Source organism: Gavialis gangeticus, unplaced genomic scaffold (assembly GCF_001723915.1).
Source record: "Gavialis gangeticus isolate Ggan-Ray unplaced genomic scaffold, GavGan_comp1, whole genome shotgun sequence".
In the NCBI taxonomy this organism is placed as follows: domain Eukaryota; kingdom Metazoa; phylum Chordata; order Crocodylia; family Gavialidae; genus Gavialis; species Gavialis gangeticus.
This window is the reverse complement of record NW_017729034.1, coordinates 59,457,692-59,474,470: the sequence shown is the minus strand read 5'-3', so window position 1 is coordinate 59,474,470 and position 16,779 is coordinate 59,457,692. Positions and strand designations below refer to the sequence as shown.

Below are 16,779 nucleotides of genomic sequence, written 5' to 3'. Positions count from 1 at the left end.
TGTGCCATCACAATGACCAAGAACAATAAGGTGCCAGGACTAGATGGCAATTCCACAGAGGTCTTCAAAGCTGCTGCAAAAACTTCACCAACTTCTCATCAAAATATGGGTTAATGAGGAAGCTCCACCTGACTTAAAGAATGCCAACATTGTGACCATCTTCAAGAAAGGGGACAAGTCAGTGTGCGGGAACTACCGAGGCATTGCCTTCCTCTCCGTTGCCAGGAAGATTCTTACTCTCATGCTTCTGAATTGCTTCCTCCCCCTTGCTGCAGATGCCCTTATCAGAATAGCTGCCTTATTTTTCCACATATCAAATCTAATGACTAAATAGCATGCACTTATCATAGTGACTCACTGTTAAGTTAAAAACCATTCACTTTCTGAAACAGGAAATAGCTTTAGTTCTCAATTAGGTACCTGACAAATTTCAAACTTCAGACATTTATGCATCCTCCTGTTCAAAAAAGTGTGGTTAGCATTGTTATGACATTTGGAAAAAATATTGTTTTTGCATTTACGTGATACAATTTTAGTCAAATATTTTAGACCAAATGAAAATTTCTCCTTCAGGTATGGAAAAAATGCTATTCAAACAGATAAAAATATGCAAAGATGCATGTGAATACTGCAGGTTATAATGAAAATCTTGTTGTAATTTGAATTGGCAGAAGTCCAGATCAAGGTGGACTTTTACTTTCTCTGTGATTGCCATCTTTTTGCATATATCTCTACTTCTGCTCATTCTATTTTAGATTCCACACTGAAAATCTGGATGATTTATTCCTCAGAACTACTAGGCAATTGCCTTAGGTCATATTGCTCTATAAAACACATTAAAGAGCATAGTTCCTTCATAGGATTTTAAACTTAATCCACTAGTCTAATGCAACACATACGCCTAGCATTATATCTTATGTGATTACTGTGACCTAAGACAGAAAATGATGGAGGAAGAAATACATAGAAAAAAAGTATTGTTGACTTGGTAGGTCCTGAATTCAAACCTGTTCTTTTTTCAAGTCAATAATGGGTTTGCTATTAACATGAACATATTGATAAATAACATGTTTGTGTGCATTTTCACCAGCTTTCCATCTAGGGATTATACTCTGGTGCCAGAAAGTTTTGAAAATAGTTAATTGAAAGTGCCAGGTGAGGACTCTTACGTGTCACAAATTAAAAAATATCACACATGATACATAAATTTAACATGACTAAACTTAGCTATGCTTATGAAATATATGGGATGAAGGATGAAGCTGTCTCAGAATAAAATTGATAAACATTTTACATTTTGAGACTGAATACCTCCAAGGAAAACTATTGCTTAAATAAATGGAAGCTATCTCTATGGCTTTGACCCTGCCCTTAGGGATTCATGAATCCATGTGTCTATCTTGACTTATTTAATTATCAGGGCCTGTGTCATTACCCATTACAGTATTCATCTCTTTTTAAAGCTATCAAGCCCATTTCAAGTGTTCAAGCCCTTTTTACTTGCACCAAAATCTGTTCCTCCTTGACTTTTTTCTCTTAGGAAAAGGTGACAACTAACTCATGCCATCTGTGAGGCAGTTCTATTTTTGAACTGATAGTACTGTATTAAAACTTTCTTTTCAATATTGTGATGACAACAAATACCAAATAGCATTCAAAAGGGCTGCATCCATTAATGTGTTATGGCATGCCCAACAACAACTACAGACTAATGGCCATATTCATCTAAAATACGTTGTTTATGCAAGAATCTGTGTGTAAAGACCTGATTCAGGAACATATGTAAAACACAATTGTCACAGTGATGGCAGGCAAGATACTGTGCAAAGAGAGATTACTGCTGAATTTGGATGAAGCTACTCTTCTTTTAAATTCTCCCTATCTGACCATCAACAGCAACTAGAAAGAGATGTGGCTGGAGTTGATAAAATAGTAGAAGTTGAGCTGGACTCAACAGCCTGGTCATAAAAGAAGTTTCTTCTCCAAATCGTGTGTGTATCAAATTGATTCCTGCATAGAATACGGAGTGTAAAACTACTGACAGGACTGGCATTATGGCAGTGATGCTTCTCCAGATCTGCAGTTTATATACGAACACTGGAAAACTTTAGAAGGAATCCAGCTAGTAATGTGGTGTAAAATTAGATCAGGACTGTCCAACTCCTAGGTCCCCAGGGGCCACAATGCAAGGGCTGTACCAGTGAGTCATGCACGTTTCCCCCTGTCACTACTCTGCGTGCCCGCAAGAGCACCCCTTCCCATCACTACACTGTGTGCGCTCCCCACCCCTACATGCCCTCCCGCGCATCTTCCCCATGGCTGCCCCCTGCAACCCGAATCCCTCACCCCAGCCCCATACATGGCCTAGACTCACTCTCAGCTCTCTACACTTCACCACCCCCCATGTGTAGGAAGCAACAGCCAGAAGAGGGAGGGGGAACCCAGAGACTCTAGCTACTTTTGCTACCAGAACAGCTGGTGAGAGCTCAGGAGCCACAGCTTAACCCTTCCCAGGCTGCATGCAGCCCTCAGGCCTCCAGTTGGACAGCGCTGCATTCAATTATTCTCTAAACTTATTTTAAGTATTGAGATAATGAGCCAGATCTTCAGCTAGTGTAAGCTGATGTATATTTACTGCCTTTAATAGGACCAGTCATGGTTACATTTGTTGAAGACAAAAACCCAATCTATTTAATTTTGGCAAATGAGAAAAGGCATTTGCAGTTAAAACACACATAATTTGTTTAGCATTCTGAGCAAATGCTTGATCAACAGCCCAGAATAAGAGTGCAACGCAAAAAGGCAGCACAAGCTTCCCCAGGCTTCTCCCCTAGTGTGTCCTTCCCTGAACTAGAGGGAGCATGTGTCAGTATTAAAGCATCGTTCAGTCAGCTTCCATTCACTCTTTGGCCTTTTTGCTCTTTGGCATGACATCTTATTACAAAGTGGGAGCAGTCACTGGGAATGAAACTGAGATCATTGACTCGTGTTACATAGATGACCAAAATATCACCAGATGGAAGTGTGAATTGGAAGCAAACAAGACCTCACAGATGAGAAACTTCATGTCCTTATTTAAACAAGCATTGATTTTTAGAAAGTGATTTACACTTTACAAAGTTAACATATTTTATTTAGTAAAGATTTCTGCCTTATCACATATACTTGAGTGATACTTTTGTTGCCTTTTTAAATCTACAGAATGCTGATTCAATTTCTATTTGCTCTTTATTCTTCATTTTAAAACACATATGCAGTACTACCATATGCCATGCAAATATCACCAATAATGAAGACCAAGGAAGAGAAATACAGAAAATATTAAAAGAATATCTTCTAAAAAGTAAACTTTCTGACACCTTCCATTAGGCATCATCTGCTTTTTGTACATTTAGTGTGTTTTAAGAAACTTGAAGAGGCATCAAAATGATGAGAGTAAACAAGCTGACTCTCACTTTGTCTTAGATGAACTGTGAAAGTACAAATTATTTAACAAAATGAATAATTCTTTCAGCAGATCACTTAGAACCTAATAAGAAGCAGCCACATATTCTAAACATTATTTTCTTACATGTCTAGTTTAATCTTCTAAATTTCATTAGCTACACAAAAATTGCAGTAATGAGGGACAAATATTTTGAAACTGAAAACACGTGTACCAAATAAATAGTATTCAAACCTAAGAATGTGACCATTTCTGTAAAAGTAAAATTATGCTGCCAAATAAAAACAATATGTGAATTAGGATCTGCCAAAAACACATTTCTGTGCTTTCAAATACATAGAACCTGCTACTCAGCCAGAATGAGACAACATCAATGAATGATATAATTATATTTTTGTGTTTTTGTATATTTCACAGTTACATTGGAAGTAAATCAAGATCAAGAGTATTTCAGTTCAAGTCAGTGGAGTCAAGTTTGTCTGTATTCAAAGTACAGGACATCAGGATCAGAATGTTTAGTTTTACTGCATTTAAAATTTACTTGTGTAGTAATATTAGGTTTCTTGTAGCAAACAGCCAGCTCTACTATAGTTAAAAATGAGAACTCTTACTCTCAGCCTTTTTAGACTCGAGGCACCCTCAGAAAGTGCCAGCTTTTAGTTTTCTCTCCAATTTTGATGACTGAAAAATAAATGGGGCAATTCTTCTGCTGCACAGAACTCAGAAAGACCACATCAAGTCAGAATGTTTATGACACTGTTAATTACTATTTGAAATCCCTGGGTTCGCACGCCTAACAGTGCCAGTCTTGCATTGCATTTTGCAACATACTTGAAAGGATCTCAAGGCAACCCATGGTGCTGTAACACCCCTGGTTGAGAAGCACTGCTTTAAAGGCTGAATCTAGGTGCTCTAAAATCCATGTTTCCTTAGACTTGGCAGCTGGTGTGCCTTATGAAGGCTGGGAGGGAGAGGGGGGAGTGCAAGTTAGGATTAGTGAAGCAAATCTGGACAATTTGATATAAAGTTTTCCCAAAATACAGCCACTCCACAAAGGGCATCATTTTGTAATATTACAGATTCTACCAATATGTTCTTTGAACACCTGGGAATTGACTTGAGCTCTGATTTGGCCCAACATGGTCTAAATCACTTGACATTTACCCTAGCTAGTTCACAATATCTACACTGCATCCAGGGAAGAAAATATTGAAAACAGTATGAAGAAAAGTATTTGGCTCCATAGATAGATGCATGCCTAGCCCTCACTAGGGAAAGTATTACACTGTGCATGCAGTGACAGTGTAGCTCAAAGGGTTTCCAGCTAAGCAGATTGCACACGAACTAAAAAGGCACAAGGAACCATTGAACCTGATCTACGCCCAGCCCAGCCCAGCCCATGTCAGATAGATTACAACCCTTGGCAGAAGAAACGGCCCACAATTACATTAAGTTAAAAAAATAAAAAACAGCATTTGTCCAACATTTTCATTTATTCTGGGGAAATGTAAAACAAAGCCCAACAAAATGTTCAGAAGACTCTTGAAAATAAGTTACATCTATGAACTATTTGCTGGAAGGGAAGAGGGGACAGGGCCATGTAGACTGGGAATAAATGGGAGAGAGGGTTTGGAGACTATGGTAAAGGGAGGCAAGAGAAGAGAAGAATAAATGGGGATGGATGCTAGGGCAACGGAGAGGCTCAGGTCAGGGGAGGGGAATTATAGGAAACAGGAAGGGTGGGACAGGAAATAGGGGTTGAGAGGCAATGGCCTGTTAGCTCTATCTTCTCTCCTCTCACGCTTGTGCTGGGATCTAGGGGTCCCTGCCTCCTTGAGGGTATCTGAACAACTCTTCCCTGCTCTTCTCCCCCAGCCATATGAAAAACGAACTGTGATGGAAGGTGCATGTTATTCTTTAGGAGATTGAACCCTTCTCTCTGCCTCTCTGTGTGATGGGACTGGGGAAGTCTCTGCACTCCTCTAACTCCCTGTAACAGGTTAGGCGACCGGGGACCACTGTGATGCCCCCTACACCATAGGCCGCGGAATGGGGTGGGCCACCTGGGCCATGGCCTGACCAACTTTTAGTACATTACTTTAGCTAGCTATGCAGTTTACAAGCTTTAGTTAAAGTGCCCCTACCACCATTTTTCAGCGGGGGGACACTGATACATGAGATGCTGGAGTCTGCTGGAATGTAGTAATTACCACACTCAAAAACACTTAATTAATCGAATCTGCACCAACGTGCTGTAATTACAGTGCATCAGAGCAGCCTCCCTGGACATATAGGCACCTTTGGAGCCTGGTTGTAGCAACTCCCGGAAGTGCCAGGCACAGTCACTACAGCCAATGAGGGATTTACTCACTTTATATGGAACGTCCCAGGGATTAGGGTCATCATACAATGCATACATTACAAAGTGCAGCTGTTTGCAGCCTGCCTGCTGCCCATAGCCCAGGCCAGCTGTGGCATGCAGGCAGGAGGCTGCAAATAGCTGTGTCGGTCTACGTGGCAGCATGCCTCAGGATGCCGGCTAGGAAGGGGCCTGGGGTAGCGCAACCCCGGCCCCTCCTGCCATATGCCCAGAGGTGCATGCGCACGCGCTGCTGCTACAGAGCCCTGCAGGGTGGTGGGCACCCATGCCAGCAACGAGGATCAGGCCCCTTGCAGCTCCACCGCCCTCTGCCCCAGCACCTTGGGGGAGGTGGTCGTGATTTGGGCACTTGGAACAAAAACACTGCCTATCCCTGTCCCCGAGCTTAAGCATTAAAATGAAACACTACCATAACTATATATAGATCTAATATGTTAGATATATTATATTACCTATATAGATATAATATATTAGTGGTGTTATATTTTAATCCTGGAAACGTGGATTTGGCATTACTTTTTTTTAACCGAAAATTGGGACTTTTTAAAATCAGAGCAACCCAGGACCCACCCACGACAAGGGGGGGGGGAGTTATGCGCTGCAAGGGACAGGTCAGGCCTTGAGGTGACATCACGTGACCCCACACTGACGCGGGACCAAGGGGTGGGGCCCGCCGAATGGAGGGGAGGGTCCAGTCCCTGGAACTGCGGCCCTCTGTACGTATCTGGTTGCCATGGGAGGCAGAGTATCCGCCTCAGCCCCTCCCTCCGGGACGAGCTGCCATTGGCTGGCGGGACCTGCCTGGCGCTCTCGCGAGAGCAGGGAGCGGGCGGCTCTCTTCTGCCTGCCTGCTTGCCTGCCTGCCTCGCGGAGCTCCATGGTGACGGCGGGTCGGCGCGGCGGTGAGCTAGGGCCCGAGCCCGCACCGCCCCTCCCCCCGGCGGCGGGGGCGGGGCCTGTGCAACGGTCCCTGCGGGGGGACCTCAGGGCGCTCTGTGAGGTGGGCGGGTTCCACGGCCCCCGCGTCTCCCTGGCGCCGCGCCCCTCCCCCCTCGTAGGGCTGTGCCCTCAGCTTGCCCACCCCGCCCCCGTGGCGCCCGGGCTAGGGAGCTGGGCGAGCGTTTTCGCGGTGTCCTTGTTGCTGTGCTCGTGCAGCCGTCTGAAAAAGAAGAGCTGCCATGTCCCGGGTCAGACCACAGCTGCGTCTGGTCTTGGCTTGTCCCAGGACGTCCCACGCAGCCTCCTTCTGGCCTGAGCCAAGCCTGAGCGGGAGGGTGCCAGGGACAGCGGGTCTGCGCCCCTGCACCTTGTCTGCCTCTGGGCAGCGTCTGCTGACACTTCAAACTGATTCACAGGTGCTGTGCCTGGTGCCCCACTCCTGCAGTCGTCTTAACCTGCCATCCTCCCTGCTTTGTCCTTTACATCTTTCTATTCAGTTGGCACATATCCAGTAGCCATCTCTGTTAATGGGAGAGGGAGGGTGTTAACTTTTGCCCTGTTTGTCCCTTATATTTGTCCAATAGGCCTGTGCTACACAGGGGCAGAGAGTGGATGCAGAAAAGATGAGTGAATGGATCTGACCAGGGTTATCTTTTTGCACTGTCCCTCTCTGGCTTGCAGCCTCCAGCACTTGGGTCCAGAAGTTGATTCAGTGTGTCCCTAATCCCTGCACTCTCTACCTACCGGTTGCCCCTTTCCTCCAAGAATTGGTCCAGTCCTCTTTTGAATCGGACTAAACTGTCAGCTTCCAGCACATCTGGTGACAAATGCCTCACTTTAATTTCACACTTCCTTTTGTTTGTTTTGAACTTTCCCTCCTAGTTTCATTTTGTGACCCCCCTAGATCTTACTTTGCCCATGGGGCTGGTCTAAATGTATTGCGTGATTACCTAGTGAATTGTGTAATACGTGGCAAGGAGCCTTAGGGTGTTACCATAATGCAACGTGTACTGTGCACTGGGGTTCAGAAACTAACTTGTCACACTTGTGGAACAGGATGAAAAGTCTCTAGATCAGACCAGAAATTCATTGCTATTATGGCTAGGCTGACACATTAAAATGTCTGTCTGTAGCTAGGGTATTGGAAACTGCAGAGAGGATCTGCTCTTTTTCAGGCCAGAAAATTAGTCAGAGTAATTACACTTGAAATGTATGCCTGTTTGCAGTCATGCATTTTGTGGTGCAGTACTCTACAGGGCAGTAATAGAATCCAGCTACCGTACACATGCTGTGAGAAACGCCTTGGAATTGAAGTGATGTACAGGTACTCTGCTCCTCACTTAACCTCCTCCCAGTTAACATTGTTTCATTATTATGTCGCTGATCTATTAGAGAACATACTCATTTAAAGTCACACAGTAAACTTTTCACAAACTTAATAGCAATATACAAATTTCACAATGCCCTTCCACTGGTAATAATTCTGAATTACATCAGTAAGAGACACTTCACTTAAGTTTTACTTGGACTGATATTTTGAAATGAGGTTATTTTTCAGGAAAATGGTCTGATCTTTTTCTACAATTAGAACATCCTGAACCTGAATTACTATGTTTTGTGTTAACAGGATATTTACACATGATGTGAGAATTTGTTTAATGTCAAACTTTGGAGTTATGGCAGCACATTGGATGAGAATGCTGGTGATGCTTCTAGCAGCTCAGGCATTGCTTATGGTAAATAGTTTTGAGGATGAAGATGTTCCTGCAGAATGGATTCTTCTTCATGTCGTTCAAGGTCAGATTGGAGCTGGAAATTACAGTTACTTGAGACTAAATCACGAGGGGAAGATAGTGCTTCAGATGCAGAGCTTAAAAGGTGATGCAGATTTGTATGTATCTGACATGACTCTTCACCCCAGCTTTGATGAGTATGAGTTACAATCTGTAACTTGTGGCCAAGATGTTGTTCACATACCAGCACACTTCCGTCGCCCAGTGGGAATAGGAATTTATGGTCATCCCTCTCATCAGGAGAGTGAGTTTGAAATGAAAGTATATTATGATCGAACAGTTGTACAATATCCATTTGGTGAGGGTTCCTACAACCCAGAGGAGACGGAGGCAAGCCAGAAACAGTCGCATTCAGCAGAAGATGAAACTCAGGATGAAGAATCTGTTTTTTGGACTATATTTATTGGAATCTTGAAGCTAATACTTGAAATTCTTTTTTAAAATAACCAACTGGACATACACACTGGACTAGTGCACTTACAACCTGTGAAATTGAACATGAATAATTTGCTGTGAGCATTGGTACTTTTTTTTGTAAAGTTTCCTGAAGAGGTATTTGGGTTAACTTTTCTATGCTGGAGAGGGGAAAAGAAAAGCCATATCTAGCTTTCTATTGTAAATCCTACTATACATAAAATGAACAGCAAGCACAGTATTCATAGTTTTCTTTATAGATCAGGGTTGAACAATGAATGTACAAAGGGCACTTCATAAAAATTCTCCATTACTTTGAATAGGTGCTTAAGAAAAATATGGATTTTGATAATTCAATGTATTTTCTATTAAAATTACTATTTTATATGAAGAAAAGTTGTAAAATCTGAGAAGCTGCAGTTCTAACATCCCCTCCCAATTTAAAATAAAGAACTAATTTTCCAATCTGTCTGCACTGTGAACAAATCTTTGAGCAATGGCACTTTAAAAGTTGGAACTTGGAAGGAGTGTAACAAACCAGGTGAAGTAGCAGATCAAGATTTTCAGAAGTGACTAGAGTTTTTTGGGGTGCCCAATCTGAACCAGCTTTTGAAGAGTCTGACTTTTTCAGGTGGCAGGTGATTTGATTACCACTTCAGCAGACTGCTTCACAGCATCAGCATCACAATGAGTATTTAAACTAAGGATCCTAAAATCATTAACTGCTTTGGAGAATCCTGACCTGAATAAAGTTCATGTTCACCCTTTCCTTCCTCTAGTGTAGGGAGCTTGACTTTTATATTCCAGGGAAGAAGTATGATGGAAGCAGCACTTCAGCTGTTTTTCTATGTTGTATGTAAATGGCATTGGCATTGTTCATCTAAAAACAATTGAGCCTGTATTTGTAGCATAAGCTTGGAAAGGGGTCTACACGGAGAGGAACCCTTTCAGGAGTGTTTACTAACCATGAACGTATTGCCACTTCCATAGTCTCACTCTATATGGTCATTAGTACATCTCTGGCTTAACCATTCACCGACTCCTGGGGGAGTGAATAACTGTTTTCCAGCTGGGACTTAATGCTCCTAAAGCAGACTGGCTTTTTCCTACAATGCACTAAAAGACTTCAAGATAGTCTTAACTTTGAAATCATGTTTTGGTGTTTTTTTTAGTTAGAGGACAATTGAATATCAAACAGTAATCTAAATAGTATTTTTTATCTGAATGGTCTTTTTTGATCTTTTAAGTCTTGTTTTGCTTTATTGGAATAAAATTGATTACTGTACAGATAGCTTAAGTGCTGTATAGCGTTCTCTTTAGGTAGAAGTTACTGCTATTCAGAACATCTTCAGAATCTGTTAAGTGTTGCTATAAGCTTGTTTATACAGTAGATTATGCAATTACTCAGACTTTCCTTGAAAGTTTTCTGTTTTCAATGGAAATATGAGGTTTCCTTTTAAACAGCTATGACAGAACATTGCCAATAACCTTACTATTAAAGAAAAAATTGTTATATAGTCAAAATTAAACTTTTATTTCATTTTTAAAAAGTGGTATTGTTCCTTTTACAGAGTGGCTGGTTAAATAGCACCAAATGTATTGCTTTATTGTATACCGTTAAGAGTATTGGAAGGCAGATTTTTTTTTTATCCCTCTTTGCTGTTTTTCCCCCTTCTTCCTCCTCTCCTGGGTACTGGGGTGTCTTTTTGACAACAGTCACAAATCCAGCGACCTAAGAAAGCAAAGTTGTCATTAGTTATAGTAGAAAATGTTTTATGGCTCCTATGACACCTATTCACTGTTACAAGGTGCTTGAATACTTTTTGCACTCTTCTGGTTCCATTCAAAATAAAAACCAGTTAACCTTTTTCTTTTAAAGAGAGTCTCTTAAGCAATCAAAGTATTAATATGTTAATTCATGTAAAGGCCAGTAGAAGCTCCACTACTAGAGGGTGATTCCGGGGCAGACAATAACATGCATAAAACACTTCATTTTACTTTCTTCACAAATAAGACAAGTGGTGTTTAATCACAGCATAACCGTCTTAGTAGCTATAGAGCAGTATCAGGTACTTACGCACTGTGTTTAGTATGTGTAACATACAGCGCTGCTGTGGGACAAGTTTGAAGTTAAATTACTCACATAAGGTGTCTGGAAGTATACAACAGCATTAAAAAGTAGCTGGTAATCAATTAACTGCAAGAAGACATTTTTAGGATTCAAAGTACTGTAGATACAAGGAGGGCCAACACTGCAGGACTTCAAGCTGCTAACTGTATTAATGAACTTAAAATTTGGCATCATTTATTTAGTATTAGATTGTGTATTTAGTATTAGATTCTGAGAGTACTTCCAATTGCTTAGTTCTTTAGCTGCGATTTCACCACTGTCTTGTGTTATGTCACCATATGCATAAAATGGGTGAAATACTACCTAACAGAAATGGCATTATTTTTTGTACTCATTTAAAGGAGGTGTGAATTACTGCATGCACTATATGGCACACATCTTGTCTCAGCTCCATAACGTGATGTTAAAAAAAGCTAGGGGGAGTGGAGGAAGTCATAGTATTCATATGCATTAAACGAACTGTGCAAACCTTTTTTTCCTTTCACTTTTTAATAAAGTATTTATGTTCCTATTAAACTTTTGAAACAGTGCTAAAGGTGCTCCAGCAATATGCAGCAACACAGTTCACATGGGCTTTTTTTTTCTTTTAAGAAATAGCTATTTTCAATATCCTGAAAAAAGTGTAGCCCTGAGAGAAGCAGTTTTATTTCTTATAAAATTCTGAAACTAGAAATACTGTTTCTTGAGTATATAGGTTGTAGCCATGTTGGTCTGGAGGCAAAGGCATCCAAAACTCTTGAGAAAGAGGTGATATCTTTTTTTAAACCAACTAGATAGTTGCAATTTTTTTTTATTGTTACTTGCAAGCTTTTGGGCTCAAACACCTTTCTTCAGGCAAAGGAAAAGTCAACGATTGTAAAATTTCTCCCAGGTAGAAGCAAAACTTCATATTGGTCAGGACAGCTGAAGGATGTTGTGGGTCTCCTGGCTGGAAAAGTTCAGTTGTGAAAAGCTGCTCTGCAAGTATGCAAATTAGGCCCAAGCAAAGATACTTTTAAGGTAAACAACATGCTTCTGCCTCTGTTTCTTGAGGTTAATTTCTAAGTTTCATGTAGATTACATATATAAATAATTTTTAAAAATAGAAAAGAACCCCCCCCCCCAAAAACCTGTTGTGTCTTTGGAGTGAATGTCTATTACACTAGGCATTGACATAATGCTCATTTTAATCTACTCTACCCCCCCCCCCCAACCCTTAGAGGGAAGCCCCAGCACTTAAGGAGAGAGACTAGTTTTTCTTCATTACCTGAAGGAATAGCACCAAGACCCACGCAAAAGGTGTGATAACCGCGGTCACATACATCACAGAACATCATTTCTTCTTCATGATGAGGCTGTCCACATATAATGCATGTTTTACACTCCATACATTGCCAAGGGTAAGTCTTAATCATGGCAACAAGCTCCGGAGTCATATCAAGGCAAGAAGGGTGGCCTAGATTAAAATCAATATTATTACTAGTATTTTTATACAATTCTAAAATAATTAGTATAATCTACTGTATTAGCTGCTTCATAACATTAAGTTAGCTCACCTAAGAGACTCAAATGCAATATGTGCTAGTATACTGTATTAAGTATAATTTGAAGGAAGCTAAGGAAAATCACTCTTAAGGTGACAATTGTTTGTATGCAAATACAGTACATAAAATATTTCTACTAAAATTTGTCAAGTAAAACCCCTTAATATCCCATTGTAGCATACATAGATACTTACCACTATTGTTGCATTGGGAGCAGTGAATAAGTGCTTCAGTCTTTCCTTTCTTGTTGGACTCCTTACCCTTCAGACAAATTCCACATATAGCATTTGGAATGACCTTTGGCTGGAAGGGTAGAAGAGGGCTATAAATTGTTGCCAGAAGAACTTTTAATGGATTTAACAGGAAATTTAATGCATCTTCTTAACTCTTGCAAATAAATGAGCTTTCTGTTTGATGTGATTGAAGGAAATCTTAAAACATAAAGTGGTTATTTTAAAATCTTAGAGGCATAACACTAGTTTTAAAGCGGATGTGCCATAAGCTATAATGTAAAATCATTTTGCAACTAACTAAGCAGAACAAGAGCGTAGGCAAGTTTTCTTCTATAAACTATCAGCTAACTTTTCATTTAATAGTGAATGTAAATAAATGCAATAGATCATTGATGATATTTTAAGAAAAAAATCATTCAAGTGTTGAAGGAATGAAAGATAGTATCTGTCTTCAAATTCGTAAGATTCCATATGTACGGAGAAACAAATATCCTTTAAAAATGCAAAATTTATACTTAATTCATGTGCATGGCAGCTTAACACTAAATTGTCAAAAAGAACTTCACACACAATTTGTATAGCTTTAAATTCTGAAGTATTTGTCTGACAAGTTAGATGCATTCTGCGTTAATCAGGCTCTTTGTTTCTTTTTTCCACATCCTATAAGCAAAGTTATAGTTGTAGTTGCTATGGAGAACACTTATACATACCTATAACTACAATTTTACACTTAAGATGAGGTGAGAAAGGAAGTGCCTGGTTGTATCCATCAGATCTATTTGAAAGCCAGAGAGCAATTCTAGGGGGTTGAATCCTGGGAGATTACCAGGACTGTGTTACAAGTTTGTGACCAAACACTAATTTTAACCTTGATGAAAAGCAGTAATAAGTCATCAAAACTACTTTATCAAGGACGCACTAAGTTGTTGTGTCCACTATGACCAGCTGCAGTTTAATGCACACTTTAATTAGTGAGAAATGAGTTTGAATTGATATCACTTGTTGGTCTTATATCTGTAAGTGCTGGATTTTTTTTTACAGTCTGTCTGTTTCTGAATTGAGGAAAGAGACTTTTAACAGGACTTGTTCCATAAAGAGAAAAAGTTGCCAAATAGAAAGAGGTAGTGTTTTTCAAGCTAAGATGGTAGTAATAACAATGGAAGTGGAAAACACAACTATTGAAAAAGGAAAAGCACTCAACAGGCCTTATCAAAAAGGGACAATATCTTCTGAATACATTTACTTCATCAGCCATCACTTGTCTAACACTTGCCAATACAATTAATATATTTCACCGATCTTAATTTGCCAGAACCCTTTTAAATTTACTAAATCTTATTTAGATCTTAAAATGTAGCTGGAGCCTCCTTTAACTTGTTTGGCCTGAAGATTTAAAAACAAAAAACAAAGCACAACAGGTGTTTAAAGAGTAACTTCCTTTTCAAAAGATGACAGAGGCATTCATAAAGACTTTTTTTGCTTATTTATTTTAAAAAGCATAGTCAACCTGTTTTATACATAAATATAATAAAATGATAAGAGAAGTCTAACATTCACAAATGTCTCTACAGAATAATAAATATCATGGAAGTGAAAACATACATATAAAATCTTTACTGTTAACTATTCTACATGTCCTACATGTATACCTTTTATACCCTGCTCTTCCCAACAAAAGGATAGTAGCACATGCTTAAACCTTATCAGTTTTGCAGTGTTTACCCTCTTGTGTACTGCTACATTCTAAGAGTAAGGTTTTTGTTGTATTTTTATCCATATGTAAGAAAAAAAAACAAGCTGCTCTAAAATAGCAAGTGCACTTCTCTAATCCAAATTCTAATTCTGTTATGAATTCATATTCTGCTGCCATAATATACAGCAGCAAACTCCCTCTCACTCCACCAAAACTAAAGTGAACTAACTTTGGGTTATTGTACCTGTGTTAGTGTATGTGCAGTTAATACTCCGATACATATAATCCTAAAATTAAAAACTGACATAAGTGTATTTATTATTAATACTTCTCTCTACTCCCATTCCACTAACTTGTGTTCACTAGAAAAAGTGAAGAAATCACAATATATTAAAAACTCAGACAGCGCTCCACATGAAAGCACTCTCTTATAAAAGGTGAAAACAAACAAAAACTAAACAAAGCTATTCACATTTCAAAGCAATTTAAGTTAGTCTACCATCTTAAAGAAATTAAATGGTATTTAGGGAATACTGAAAAAAGTCTACACCTAATAGGAAATCATGATATTCCATGCGACTATTTTCTACATTTTGCTTTCCAAATCATTTTTGTTGTAATGTTAATTTCTGCACTGCAGCTCAGTCTCAAGTCATGTACTCCAACAAGTAAGATAAGCATGAGTTTTTTTATGAAGCACTACTGCCCAAACACAAGGCATTCCCCATTTTTATATTTAGTGAACACAAACCAGAAGTGTTTGGGGGAACCTAGTATCCCAATTCATTGCAGCTTACTATACAAAAATATCTCTACTTTGAGAACAGAAACCTGTGAGAGCAATGCAGGACCTGCTACTACAATTAACTGCTGCCACAAAGACTTTGTGACATACGAAATGTGAACCATATGCTAACCATTCTCAGTTAAAAGTGATGCTTAATACAGTTGGCTTAATACAAAATACATGAATTTTCCTGCTTAAAATGGTAATCTTGGGAATTCCACTGTAATACTTCTACTGTATTGACTATAACTATGTATTTGCATGTTGATTTCACAGCAATTATCCTTCACTTTTACTTGAAATGTAACCTAAAGATGACTATCAGAAATAAGGACAAAATTAATGAATGATACAGATCAAAATATTACCAAAAACATCAAAGGGGCATTTAAGAGCAGTTTATAGCTTTTAAATTAAAGTGCCTTTACATTTAGGCACATTCTGGTATATTAATACCTGGTCTTTTTTACAGACAAACTCTTTAACAAGAATGTTCAAAAATCAATTATGCTACTTCATATAATAGGGTATATTGAAATATTTAAATGCTCCCAACAAAAACCAACGCACAACATTTATCATCTCTAAGATATCAGTATGAAGCATCACTTTTCAGTAACACAAGGTATGCTGAAGTTGTGACGATGTATCACAAAAATATTTTGGCATTGTAAGTTTTTAAGCTAGCCACATTAATTGTTCCATTATTAACATAATTAGTAGTTTTTAACTAGCAGGTAATAGCCATTAGGGTCCATTTTCAAACTGTAGTACTGGCTTACCTGTATGTACAGTTCTACATTTAGGAGTTCAGAACCTTAGTAACAGTTGTTTTATCAGTCCTCTCTAAACATTCAAAAGGCCACTAAATAGAATAAACTAATCAAACAGGCAGTATGTCATGGCCCTCATACCCAAGTGAAGCACCTTCTTCTGTCAATCAGTAGCGCACAATCTCTAATGCAATATTAAACAAAGCTAAAACTTCTTCAGGCTTCATCTTTGGATTTCATGTTTTTACAAATATTGGCAGGAGTTTGCATCTGCAATGAATATCTAGCAAAATGACTTATAAAAAAAATATAGGTCTACTACAACACTTATAATCTCCAGAATTTCCATAATTCTTAGTAAAATCTTTAAAAGGAGGAAACAAAAAGTTGTAGTTTGATTGTTTTTATAAATGCAGAAAATGCATTTATTTTATCACAGAACAGATCAATCAACATCTTTCCCAGTTAACTGAAGCTGTCCAATTTGTGTTGGAGACTACCTTCTTAATACAATGTAAAGTTGCTTTAATTAAAGAATGATAAATCTGTGTTGTTAGCAAACAATCCTGGATATAAAATTCAGACTACCAGCATCTTACCTTTGCTGCTTCAAGACTTTCTAGACTATATAATAGTGTTATCACAGAAGAAAACCTTGCTTCTTAAGT

The 16,779-nt window shown here is 39.1% G+C and overlaps 2 protein-coding genes across 5 annotated transcripts in view; one reads left to right on the top strand and one right to left on the bottom strand.

The window, feature by feature from the left end:
- The first annotated feature begins 6,642 nt into the window (after positions 1-6,642).
- CUNH6orf120 (chromosome unknown C6orf120 homolog) lies at positions 6,643-9,440 on the top strand. Of its 2 annotated transcripts, none has more exons than XM_019527043.1 (2): positions 6,643-6,727; positions 8,392-9,440. In XM_019527043.1, exon 2 carries the CDS (start codon positions 8,423-8,425, stop codon positions 8,996-8,998), a length of 576 nt encoding a protein of 191 aa, XP_019382588.1. In that variant the 5' UTR covers positions 6,643-6,727; positions 8,392-8,422; the 3' UTR covers positions 8,999-9,440. The 2 variants fall into 2 exon arrangements, with proteins under 2 accessions (XP_019382588.1, XP_019382587.1); XM_019527042.1 differs by lacking the exon at positions 6,643-6,727 and adding an exon at positions 7,643-8,088.
- A 379-nt stretch (positions 9,441-9,819) lies between these two features.
- Positions 9,820-16,779, bottom strand: part of PHF10 (PHD finger protein 10) — a 22,418-nt gene continuing 15,458 nt past the window's right edge. For all 3 annotated transcript variants that reach the window (XM_019527039.1, XM_019527038.1, XM_019527040.1), the window contains 3 exons: positions 12,820-12,928; positions 12,349-12,537; positions 9,820-10,703 (listed from right to left, as the gene is read on the bottom strand). In XM_019527039.1, the coding sequence (XP_019382584.1) occupies positions 10,618-10,703; positions 12,349-12,537; positions 12,820-12,928 (384 nt within the window). In that variant the 3' untranslated portion in view covers positions 9,820-10,617. The remainder of the gene's footprint in view (positions 10,704-12,348; positions 12,538-12,819; positions 12,929-16,779) is intronic.

Bases quoted from the DNA above. Each gene is read 5' to 3' on its own strand.
- CUNH6orf120 (XM_019527042.1), top strand. From the start codon at position 7,973: ATGTATGCCTGTTTGCAGTCATGCATTTTGTGGTGCAGTACTCTACAG. The intron at 8,089-8,391 runs GTACTCTGCTCC...TTGTGTTAACAG, and splicing joins GGAATTGAAGTGATGTACAG to GATATTTACACATGATGTGA.